Genomic DNA, 12785 nt, shown 5'->3' on the forward strand with positions numbered 1-12785 from the left:
ATTCTGAAAATCTGGTGTTTTCTCTCCTTCAAAGAAAAATTGAAGAATAATTTTGAAAGTTGCAAATATTTTAAAAAAATTTGCAGATTTTGAGAAGTTGTCAAAATTTTCTACATGAAATTCATGTTTTTAACAGCCTCGATTACAAAACAAAAAAGTGCAATTAAGAGCGTCCAATGAAAATTACACATGGATTGGGTGCCATCATTAAGTTATATCATTAAAAATTTCAAAACCCAAGCTGGTTTTGTGGACTTGCTAAAAAATAGAGTTTTAAGCTACATATTGATAAAATAAAAAAAGACTGTCTATCTCAATTGCATCGATATTTTGAATGGTATCTATTTAATATAACTCTTAATTGAGTTCAATAAGAAAGAAATAAGATAATATAACTGCCAAATCGAAACAATCCGCATATCCTGAAATCTTGTAATTCTGTTATCTAATCGGGTTGTTTTCACAAATACAACAATCAGTTAAATTTATTAGACCAAGTTTATCGGTAATCAAATAATCCCTGAAAACGCTCAAGCAAAGAGCACAAAAAATAAACTAAAACCACCAATACCAATGTGGAGGATGACTATGCTTTTTTCGGATTGAAGGCCACAAACGAATAGCCAAGCAGAAAAAAACCCTGTTTTCTTTCAGGAAAAGAGACTCTCCTGCAACTTCAACAAGACTAGGTTGTTCATCTCCTCAGCAACCAATGCCTGGCTTTCCAAGGCCAAGTTCTCAATAAATATCCCCTGCTTCCCACTCATCTGGTCCGCCTTGTACTGCATAGACCACGTTTTGCTTGCAGAGTAACCTCCAGCTGCTTCCCAACCCCTGTTACCCCGAGCAGTTGCCAACAAGCTATGGAACCTCGCCTTTTTATGAGTTGGCTGCGTGCTCGAGTTCGGCATCTGAAGTGCTGAATCTCTGTGCCTGTCCCCAAACAGCTCGGGGTAATATCTCGGTGAATAGAAGCGCCATTCTTTTACCTTCTGACTTTCTGTGTGTGATAAAATATCTTTCGAATCATCACGGGGAATTTTGACCTTTCTGTTTTTCACTTTGTCCCTGAGATTTTTGTTTTTGTTCCAAGTATTCTCATTTTTATTTCCTTGATTGTTCAATTTCATGTTTAGATTCCTTATCTTATTATTCAACAGCTTTTCTTTCATTTCAAATTGATTCAATTCATTATTAGTTTCGATGGAATTCAACGAAGGATTTTCAAAAGAGACTCTGCTTAATCCGGTCAACGAGGATGACCAATAGTTTTTTAGCACAAAATCTAATGAATGATTGTCAATCTTGCTTTTGAAAACTGTGACATTCAATGAATAATAATCCGATGAATGAACTCCAAAATCCTCTTGTTTGTTTTTTGGGACTGCATCGCCATCTGGTAAGAAATTGCCAGAATAGTCATTTGACTCAATTCCTGGACCATGACTGTTTTCAAATTCATCTGCTCGAGTATTTTTTTTATTGTAACCTAAAGGATATACTCTAAATGCACCAATCTCAACCTTTCCTTGACTTAATGTCTTTTTAGGATCAATTACAACCGCTAAATAAGGGTCTTGATGCGTTTGATTTAATGATTGTGTAGCAACATCAATACCTGATAACCAACACCCATACCCAGGATGGGAATGATACCATCCAACAATGTTCTCCTTTCTAAGATCCCCCTTTAACTTTTTTAACAAGCTCAAATAGTTGACCATATATTCATATCCTTCCTCTTGAGCATTAACTCTGGTCTCTGTTCCTTCAACCGGCAACGAATAACAGTCCATGATAACAATGCTTTGATTCACTATCTTACCAATCATCATCCCCATAACTTCTATATTGCCTCCCATCGAACTGTGAAGGGTCATTTTCATTAACGCTAATGATGAAATGTAAACATTTTTAAAATAATTCGGATCTTTTCTCCAAGGTTTTAATTCTTCCAATTCCTTTGGGTGATAGTTATCATTATTATAAAAGACATCGGTTTTTTCATTTAATGAGTTGGATAATCCAGCTGAAATTTCTTTCTCAAATAAATCAACCTCACCACTTATTCTATCAGATAAATTGACAATCTTATTAACATCTCCATTTTTATAGCTATTGATAATCTTTTTAAATCTATAACTTCCAGTCACCTCAATTGCTTTTGAAACAATTGATGAATCAAACTTTTGGAAGTTGCGACATCCAGTCTCTTGACTCAAATCGTTATTCGAATTCTGATTGAAATTCTTACTACCTATACACATTTTCAAGCATCCAATGTTATATCAATATAAATCTAGCCTAGGATCATTTATTGAAATACAGAACAAGGAAAAAGAGCTATAAATTTATATCCATAATCATGGAACTACAACAACAGTTAGAAAACGCAAAAAGAAGGTCACCTGATTATTTCTTTCCACCAGAATAATAAATATTTCCATCTTTATGTTTATCTTCATATTTATAATCTATGAAGTGCCTTTAGTATCTTCTAGTACCTTCTTAGCCAGTTCAATATCTCCCATACTCGATTGTTTTTTTTCAATGATTTCATTGATTTTCTTATCAGCCAACTTATTTAATTTTTGAAATGTTTGTAAATCACCGTTATTTTCAAATTTAGATATAATTAATCTGTTTTTAATATTCGATATTGATGTCAATGAATAAATACCCGACCAACCATTTAAATATGATTCTGATAATTCAATTGATTTAAGATAATTTTTCAATGCTAATTTATAATTATTATAAAAACTTTCAATTACATGATTTGGATATGTAGTATTAACTTTGCTATTATTGTTACTATTATTATTAGACAGTTTTAATCCAGATGAAGCTGAATAATTGAATAAAATCTTATATGAAAATGACAAATAAATCGATGCCAATTTTGCATATATATTATAAGCAAAGGGAAAATTGATCAAGATTTCTTCTAAACAATATATAGCCTTTTCATAATTACCTAATTTATAATAAATGTCTGATAATTCATTCCAACCCTCAGAATCTGATGAATTAATCTCTAGATATTTAGTTAAATCAGTGATGTAATGAGAATAAAGACCTTGCAATAAATTTTTATTTTGAATAGCATTCTTGTTCTTAGTTCCAGGACTCTTTTTAGCCGTATTATAAAATTTATTTTGATTGATTTTATTTGATAAATATATTTTTCTTTTCAATATTATTAAGCTCTTACTGTTATGGTAGTTTTTCTTTGATATATTATTTAAATAACCTAATGATTTTTGATGTCCTTCAGTACTCTCAATATATATTGAATGCATTAAAATCAATTTCTCGCTGTCAATTGAGTCATTACCAATATCGTCATCCGTTTCATCTTTATTCCTATTGATAGTTGTAGTTCCATTATTTTCATCACTCTTATTAACTTTCCTATATTTATAACTTGCTTCATTATTGGAATTACTAAATGTGTCCATTAGTCGTTCCAACATTAACTTGGCTTCTTGGGATTTGTCTATAATTAAACATATATAAAATTGCAACTCCATTAACGTGTAATAACTTATATCATTTGTCTTTGATTTCAAATTTAAAGTATTTAAAATTGAAGAGTTCTCAAAATAAATGTCATAAACTTTTGAAGGTGGTAAAGTGTTATATAAACCCAATTTATAAATCTTTAATAGTCTATCAATAATTTTCTTTTCTGTCGCAATCTCACTCATCATGATCCAGTACTCTGTTAATATTCAAGCTCAATTGCTTAACCTCTTTGTTTGATCTGAACTAAATCTTCAAATATTCAAAACTATTTAATCTTAAGTGGATTTAAAATCACGTGATATACTACCAAACAGGCATGTAGAAACGAGAACAAAAATTAATAATAACTTAGCAGTACATGCTTATATTTGTTGCACGAGGTGTGGCCGGAAAACACAATCCGAACTCGACGTTCGTGAAACAATTATGGTCCGTTGCTCCAAACCAAATACACAAGACTTAAGCAATATGAAACGAAAATTGTGTTTCCGCAAAAAACATTTAATTCACAAATACGTTGATGAAGACTGCAATCCAAATAATATAAATATGATCACTAAATAGCTAGATAGAAATAAAATAAACCAAGAGGAAAAGGAAAGAGAAGTCTACTAAGTCATGAGCACTAGAAGAAATCTCTATCCTTCCTTCGACGACTGTCAACCTGACAGCATCCAAGTCAAGAACACTGATAGTGATAACGAAAGAGAACTTGATACTCCACCAAACGCTTCCAACATTAATGAATTAAATCAAAGAGCTGAGTTAATTGAATCAAATGTTGCATCCGGATTTGAACGACTAAAACGAATGCTCGAAAGTGTATTAACTCGTAACGAACGGCCGGAAATCGGTTATCAGTGTTTATTATATTGGCAATGATGCCAAATACTTCTGGCAATTTCAATTTATCGCTAGTCATTTTGATGAAATCAAAAAATCAAATTCCGGGCGTACTGCCTACTATTTATGTAACTCATTGAAGCATATCAATTGAGCAGAAAAGGAAATACCAAACACACAATGCTGTGTCTGTATCTGCAATAGACATTACAAATTGATTTATTTTCATGGGTTTTAGCATTCATAATCGATGCGTTGGTCGTCGTTGAATGAATTGTTGCATTATCAGCGTGTATTGAAGAATTGGCTGATCATAAGGCAGAATTATCACCAGAAGATATTTCGCCACCGAGAGCCAGTAAAGTGGCAAATCCAATCTGAAGTGCAGTATTCTTGTTGTAAAATTATCCCAGCACAAATTCAGATCTGTTTTTTTCTGATTGGTCAATTGGAGCGTCTCTCAACGACCGATTTTGTTTGTCGTTGTTTTTTTTGCCATTGCCTTTTCGAATAAACAATATAAATACTCAATGGATTCTTTCTGCAATTATAATTGAAATATCAACAACTAACTCTCTTCTGCTGAGTCTGTTATTTGAATTCACCGAGTAATGATTATTAAACAAACAAAATACCAAACACCCAGATTAAACGCAATTGAATTTTGTAGATAAACACTATACACTTTGGAAGAGTAAATTTCATTTACCCTATATGTTATATCTGATAAAGCCTATGGGATATTACTTTGTTTGTCTCAATTCTCTTCCATGAATACTTCATCTTCTCAATTCTGTTTTCACTATTACAAATCACCTGAGTCTAGTTCTCCAAGCTCATTTTGTTCCTTTTGAATGGTTCGACAACAAATGAAATTATTCTTGTTAAAACAGTGGGATCAAAGAAAGAATTGGTAAATTTCAACGCAAATTCCAGTTGCAATGTCGTTTCTACTGGATGATAGTTTCTCGGAAATGTCAAAAAAGCGTTTCAATGAAATAAAGTGGTAAAGGCTGAGTTGATACTCGAAACGGCAGTTGCTACTTCATGCATGTGCAAGTTGTTATCGTTGGAAATACAGTACATTGCAGAAAAAACGATCACTTAACTTTAAACATTAAAGATTTATTATTATTCAAGAAGCAATTGAATTATTATACCAAATATTTAATTATTAATACTTCCAGCATTTTGGATGACCCTGCTAACAACAAATGCAGAATATCTACAATTTTTCAGTCTGTAGAAGAATTAATATTATTGGTGTTCTATAAAACAAAGAAAACGTATGATGATTTTTCTATTGCGGATACATATCACTCAAACTATAACTCGTTTTAGGTTTCATTCTTCTGTTCAAAATAATCAATAGGAACTTTCAAATGTTTTTTCAAGATACCTTAATTTTTACTCCTATATGTGGTGTAAATGTTTTAAACTTAATCAGACAGAAACAAGATCAACTATAAATAATCCAAAACATGTATTTAGAGAGCTGAAATATCAAAAAGCATTATCTAGTTTCATATTACTGAATATAAAACAACTAGATTTACCAGACCACAACTTTTTTTTCTATTGATTAATTATCAGCTCAAAAAAATTGACAATTCAAATGAACTTCCAGATCTAAGATATGTTGATTTATCTGATAATAAGTCGGATGAGATCAGGTATTTACATCAATTTCCATTATTGAGTTATTTGAAGTTCAGTGGAAATAACCGTACACATATCAGATCAATTAGTAATTTAAACAATTAACTTCATAAAAAATATTCAAAACCTAACACGAGTAAGTACAGTACAAGTTTTGTTAGAAGTTTCACAGCCAGTTATAACGCGAAAAAATAAAAAAGCACAACAATAGAAAAGCAGCTAAAATCATCTGAAAAATATGAGAATGAATTTTAGATGTACATGATGCCAATTAGCCGTTTAGCAATCCTTTAGCAATCCTTTAGCACTCTTAATACATTGGGTAGATGCGTAGTTAAGAATGAGTTGCTCTCTCTGACAAAACAGAATATTGAATTATTCATGTCCAAGTACCTCCATAAAGGCAATAGCACAATAAATTGTATCAACTTAAATATAATATATTTCTGTAGTAAAACATTTTTTTAGTGTTTTTTGTTAGTTTTTTTTAGTGTTTTTTGTGTTTATTCCCGGCAGAGATTATTAAAAAGAAATACGTACTTTACTGAACCAATCACGAAGCTCATTTTCGGACCATCTATCATCAGGAGTTGTTGATACTTCAGATGCAGTACCATCTAAATTTGTTTCAGTTTTGAGGTTTGAGCTTGGTAATTTATCGTTGGAAGTGTCAATGGAAACCACACAACATTTTGCATCAAGTTCTTTTTCTAGTTCTGTCTTTTCCTTGACCTTAGAATCATCAACCCACAGATCATCTTGAATAGTAAGAAATGATCCGGGGACACTTTCTATTAAATTTATCTCCTGTTTTATTGTATTTACTACTGGAGAATTTATTCTAGGATAATCTAAATTCTTGGTTTTATCTTGTGTCGCATCTTTCACCTTTTTATGATGGTTTATTTTCCGAGGATCTCTATTAACATTTATAGTGGTATTTTTAGGAAGATTTTGAGTTTTCCACTCACTAAAAGTATCGTTATTGATGATTGTAATTTTGTTGGTGACTATATTTTTGTCTACAATATTTTTGTCCACAATATTTTTGTCATCACCTTGATTGTTTCGTTTTGAGCGTTTCTTGGAAAGAGATAACATGTAGTTGAAAATTCTCTTTACACTATTGAAAAGATAATAGGACGACACTATAGTTGATAGCAATATCGCCATTTTCGACAACTTTCGTATGTTTGTCAGCTGAGTGTAGTTCAGCCTTCGAAGCTGCTTCCTCAACCTCTCGTAGCTCAAATCATAGTATCCCAAAGCCTTGGAATACACTATATGCCTGTCCATTTTGCTGCTTGTGCCCCAGATGATCCACTGCTTCACCCACAATTGTTATATAGTGGTGTAGTTGAGTCGAAACTCTTCTGAAGGAACTGAGCATTGGTTGATCTGCTTTTGCTTTGAAAGGGAAAATAAAGTTGCCTTGCGAATGGTTCGAACTGCCAACACTCGCATCCTCTTTTGACTGCAATGGTAATACAATCACCAACTTAAATACCTGAATATCGCAATATTTATTATACACAGAACAGACAGTACTCCAATTGTTGTTATTATTCAAATTGCTTACAATTGAACTGAACATTTATATCTGCTTTCGAAGAAATGTATTGCATTGCTGATTTTCAAACGTGTTCTTTCTATCTAGACTATTTAGGTGAAACCATCGCACTTGTTTGTAAGAGCTATTGCGATTATAATAAACACCAAAACCAGAAATTCGACTATAACTCATATTTTGCTATTTAATAAGTGATATTTCCTTCATGCATCTAAATACCAATACATTATTTTCAATCAAAGTTAGCATTTTGATAAAAAAATTCTTTTAAGCGATTTACAATACATACTTGGTTAGCACAGAAATCAACCGCTTCTACAAGTGCACGAATGTGGTAAATTTAAAGTAGCATTAATGTTCGAATTGCGTAAATACAATTCTGTTAATTTTGGAAAGTATCTAATATTTTTATGTTGCCTGATGTGTTCAATTACTTTTTTCTTGTTACCTAATAAATTGAATAATTCTGACGGTTGCAACCTTCACTAATTATTAGGTTTTTTTACCGATCTGGATCGTAGCCTTACTATGCTCTTTCACCAATAGTTTGATGAGATGAATACAAGCCAGTTTCCGTTTTCAATTTGTAAAAATGGTTTGAAAGGTTGAAGCAATTCTAATTGCTATTGAAGAAGCAACTTGGTGGGTATAAGTTTTTGGTCAGCCACCGCAGCCACCTACTTCTTAAATAGGTTTCAAGAAGTGTGGCTGAAGGCAACTTTTTACTCTCAAAAACTAATGAAATTGATTATGGGTTGAGAATTATCAGAGTTCTCAAATGGTTTAAATGAACTGTGAATCAAAACGACGTATTGAACAAGATATGAGAATAATATTTGTTCAATTTAACACATTATTGCAGTAATGACGAAGGAAACAATCACGAACACCACAATCTGACACTACCCAGTGCAGAGATTCATTAAAACGTCTTTAAAATTTGCTGGAACAGCTCTATTTCGCTGATTTTGTTTGAATGTTTGGTTTTTAACATGCCTGATATTTTTGTTCTCATTTTTATAAATGATAATATGTAATTATATAACATGAAGTGGCACGTTCGTAAAATGAATAATTAATTTAATGCAAAATTTGTATTAATTTATATCAAATACAGAAATATTAAATATTAAATGTGTTTCCCATAGATAATTGTGGTAGAATTGGGAAATAAATTTGTGTTTCAACAATGGATGTCAATTTAAATGTGAAAAATGTAATTGGAAAATAGAGAATTGTAAATTAATTGTGAAGAACGTTTATTACTATGTAGAGAATTTAACTGCAAACTGATCTTTGAAAATAAATAATATGGTAGTGCTCTGCACAGCAGAGGTTTTAATTGCCATTAGAAAACCAAGTAATTAAATTTCATTTTACTTAGTTATTCTAAAACATTCATATCGATTATATCTTCTATATCTTCTCTATCTTCTATATCTTCTATATCCACAAAGACGAAGAAACCTCCGAATCGCTTAATAATCGCATTTAATTGGGCTGAAAATGGAGCCTCTGACCTTACATTGCTCATACCAATTTCTGCAATAAATCCCTTATCAAACTTATTTAATTCATCCATAAAAGTTTTCCCAACTGTAGTAATGGGATTTCGAATTAGCACCACAGTTAGCCATTGTGAAATAAAAATATTATCGATGGTTTCAATCTCATTATCATTTAAATAAAGATATCTTAGCTTTTGTAAGCTATTCAAATTCTCAATTTTACTAATACAATTTCTAGTTAACACCAACAGTTCCAAATTAATTAATTCATCGAGTCCCTCAATTTTTGTAATTGCGTTCCTTCTTAAATCTAAGTCAGTTAACTTTTTCAACCCTTCAAGATTCTCAATCTTCCTCANNNTGTTTCCCTCCAAATTCAACATGGTCAAGTGTTTCAAATGGCTGATATTCTGCATTTTCTGTATATTATTGCCTCCCAAATATAACTTATTCAAATTAACCAACTCTTTCAAGTTATCAATTTCACTGATATCGCAACTACGTAAATCAAGTACAGTGAGGTTACTCAACTTGTTCAAATTTTCGATTTTTCCAATTTTATTTCCATATAGTGATAGTTCTTTTAAATTGATTAGTTTATTCAAATTCTCAAGTTTTGTGATTTGATTTTCTCTAACTGATAATTGTTCAAGATTTGTCAATTTATCCAAATTCTCAAGCTTTTTGATTTCATTACCTTCTAACGAAAGTAGTTTTAGATTGACCAACTGATCTAAATTTTCAATATTTGTAACCTTATTACCATTTATCTCACAAACCTCTAGATTAATGTTCAAATTTTCAAATTTACTAATTTCATTTTTCGAAATACACAAAGTATGTAGCTTTTCTAATTTATTGATGTTCTCAATTCTTTCAATTTGATTGCAGGATAAGTCTAATTTTCTCAAGTCCCTCAAACAATTAAACTCAATTGGAATTTCTGTTATCTTATTTTTAGATAGATCTAAAACTCTAAGATTATTTAACTTTGAAATTGACGAGTNAATTCTGCTGATTCTGCAATTTCTGATTGACAAAACTTTCAAATTAATTAAATTATCCAAGTTCTCAACAACTTCTAACTCACTATTAAAATCTAAGTCCAACTTTTCCAAACCAGTTAAACAATCTAAATTTTCTATTTTCGTTAAATTGTTGTGTGATAAATATAATACTTCTAAATTAACAAGATTTTCTAAGTTTTCCAATATATGTATCTTGTTGTTATCTAGTAATAATTTTGTTAAATTAATGAAATGATTTAAATTATCAATTCGTTCAATTATATTAAGGCTCAAGTCAAGACGCTCTAAATTCATAAATTGTTGATTTCTCAATATCTCCAACTTGTTTGTATCATCAATAAAACCTGATAACTGAATTCCATTCAAATATTTAGGATTGCAGATTAACAGATTAAAAAAATTATTTGTAATTTCAAGCATGGCGCTGTTAAACAATGTTTCTTCTGGGGAAAATTCGCGTGAGAGGAAACGAGATGGTTGAACAATAGTGATAGTTTGAAGATTCTCAAAATAAAGATCCTGTGCTAAATATTGGTGAATAGCCATTTGGACTCTATAAAAATCCTCATTTCTGGAAGATTGAGGTGAGAACAAACTAGATGATTGAGCAGAAACGATATTTTGCAGATTATCAAAATACAAATTCTCTGTTAGTAATTGGTCAATAGATTTTTGAAGTTTATAAGCATTCTCAATTCTTCTTGTGTGCTTGCGCTCAAAATAATGAATTGGATCATCAATAAATAGCGTTTTAGTAAATGATTTCAAATAACTTTTAAGTATAAAGCAATCATCTTTTAATAAAACCATCTGCCATTTACGATCATTCCACATTAAATAGCCAATAGAAGTATTTCTTACGCAAAATCGATTATATGCAATTTTTAAAACAGTAAATAGTTTTCTGTAACAGAGATAGGAAATGTACTAATTGTCTGATAATGAGAGCAACCAAACAATATCCAATGGCAAATATTCTACAACCAACAGAAATACATCAGGATGAAATAATGCAAAGTCCATAATGATGAGTTGTTGTGAGCAATTGCTTCCACTGACTGGAGACTAGAGGTTAGATATACACACGTCTTTGGTGAGATATAAGAAGTGTGAGTTTNAATTAAATGGTATGTAAATCAGTTTTTGCTTCTTTAATAGCTATGGGAGATGTCTCTCCTTATATCCTCACAGGAGTTTTCAACATTGAGATTTGGACCCATAAAAATAGCCTCCTCCTTCATTTGTTCCCAACTCTGGAAGAGCATATAATAGAACAGTAGCTATAATCAGTGTGACCCATCACGTTGGACGGTATTATTGGGGACAAAAATCGACTTTTGTGTCGAATGCATTTTTTCAAAACGTTTTGTTTTTTCAATTTACAAATATGATACAATTCGTACTTTTAAACACTCTTTTAAAGCAAAACAAACACTGCAACACACAATGTCCTTAAATTCAAGAGAATTTTACCATTTGAAAACAAGTGCCAGTACAGCCAAAGTGTTTGCTTGTGAGCTGGGCGATAAACAAATAATAACCGAACCGGGTTGAAGAAACCATGTTGGGTTAACAGCTCATTTGAAAACCCATAAAAAGTGTTTAAGCAATTCCATAGTTAACAAAGTCGTAATTGTAAATTGAAAAGTAAAAGAAAAACGAAAGATCACCACAGCCGTTTTATAGAATCTTGAGTTAGAAGGGACGGATTATGAGTCCGTTGCACGGAGAGGAAACAGATACCGGATATCTCGGAATGCTATTCCGACTTGTTCTAAAAAACATTACAAAGTAGAAAGCACTATAAAAGTTCATTAGAAAATGAAGAGAACTTGTACTTTCAAGGGAATACCTCATACATAGGCTACATATTCAAGCGACTTCTTGTCGCCGATAATTCATTGAGAATCAAACGTGTTAATAAACAAAAAAGAAAAAAAAAGAGATTTTTGTTGTCATTTGTAGAATTTGCAACACTGTTGATGAACCATTGGTCTTCCTCAATGGATTATTGCAACAATCTCATTGTTTTGCAAAAAAATTTTTAGTTTTAACAGAATAAGACTGTATTGTTGTTTATAATACCAAATAAAGTTATTGGTGGCTATAACATAAAGACACAATGTACTATTTATTTGCGTAATGTACATCAAAATTTACAGAACTATAATTAAACAAAGCAAAACAAAGATTTTAGAAGAACAATTAAGTCATCATAGTATTTCACATCCACTGTCCACAAGACAGACAGAAAAGTCAACTCAACAGTGTCTTACCACTAGGAAGAGTATGCAGAGAAGCAAAAGTAAAACAGGAAAAACAAAAATATGCACATAAACAGATCATTTCAAAAACTTTTAATACTATCTTAAACTTGAAGGAAATAAAACATGAGATAAAAAAAAATATTTTGCAGAAACTGAAGTAAAAAAAACCTGAATTGAATCAAAACAAACTATAGGAGATTCTCAAACACGATATGCAATCTATTACACATATCTCTAAAGATTCCATCTTGGTGAAATAAATTCATTGGAGTGTCAAACTCTTTGATTTCACCTTTATCTAACACCATGATTCGATCATATTTGAGAATAGTTCGTAACCTGTGTGCAATACACAATATAGTACAATCTGCAAATTCAGTTT

General features: G+C 31.2%; 4 protein-coding genes across 4 annotated transcripts; 1 reads left to right on the top strand and 3 right to left on the bottom strand.

Moving 5' to 3' along the window:
- Window positions 1-1274: 1274 nt before the first annotated feature.
- ASCRUDRAFT_27942 (Mov34/MPN/PAD-1 family protein) lies at window positions 1275-1946 on the bottom strand (the record flags this gene model as incomplete). Its single annotated transcript, XM_020190025.1, has 2 exons — window positions 1275-1396; window positions 1448-1946. Coding segments are annotated over 2 exons (621 nt in total), but the record flags the coding sequence as incomplete, so codon positions are not given.
- A 528-nt stretch (window positions 1947-2474) lies between these two features.
- On the bottom strand, window positions 2475-3710 carry EMC2 (Emc2p; the record flags this gene model as incomplete). The annotated part of the gene is made up of 3 exons (XM_020190502.1): window positions 2475-2740; window positions 2816-3271; window positions 3428-3710. 3 exons carry the CDS (start codon window positions 3708-3710, stop codon window positions 2475-2477), a joined length of 1005 nt encoding a protein of 334 aa, XP_020047933.1.
- Window positions 3711-3967: 257 nt separating this feature from the next.
- ASCRUDRAFT_75618 (uncharacterized protein) lies at window positions 3968-4400 on the top strand (the record flags this gene model as incomplete). The annotated part of the gene is made up of 1 exon (XM_020193142.1): window positions 3968-4400. A coding segment is annotated over exon 1 (187 nt), but the record flags the coding sequence as incomplete, so codon positions are not given.
- A 1863-nt stretch (window positions 4401-6263) lies between these two features.
- ASCRUDRAFT_13271 (uncharacterized protein) lies at window positions 6264-7571 on the bottom strand. The gene is made up of 2 exons (XM_020189049.1): window positions 6571-7571; window positions 6264-6476 (listed from the first exon to the last, which is right to left on the bottom strand). Exons 1-2 carry the CDS (start codon window positions 7324-7326, stop codon window positions 6321-6323), a joined length of 912 nt encoding a protein of 303 aa, XP_020047935.1. The 5' UTR covers window positions 7327-7571; the 3' UTR covers window positions 6264-6320.
- Between the last annotated feature and the right edge of the window lie 5214 nt (window positions 7572-12785).

The sequence above is a fragment of the Ascoidea rubescens genome, assembly GCF_001661345.1.
Source record: "Ascoidea rubescens DSM 1968 unplaced genomic scaffold ASCRUscaffold_5, whole genome shotgun sequence".
Lineage (NCBI taxonomy): Eukaryota > Fungi > Ascomycota > Saccharomycetes > Ascoideales > Ascoideaceae > Ascoidea > Ascoidea rubescens.

Coding starts and splice junctions, on each gene's coding strand:
- ASCRUDRAFT_13271 (XM_020189049.1), bottom strand. CDS start 7,326: ATGGACAGGCATATAGTGTATTCCAAGGCTTTGGGATACTATGATTTG. Junction 6,477..6,570: donor TTCGTGATTGGTTCAGTAAA/GTACGTATTTCT, acceptor GTTTTACTACAG/AAATATATTATATTTAAGTT.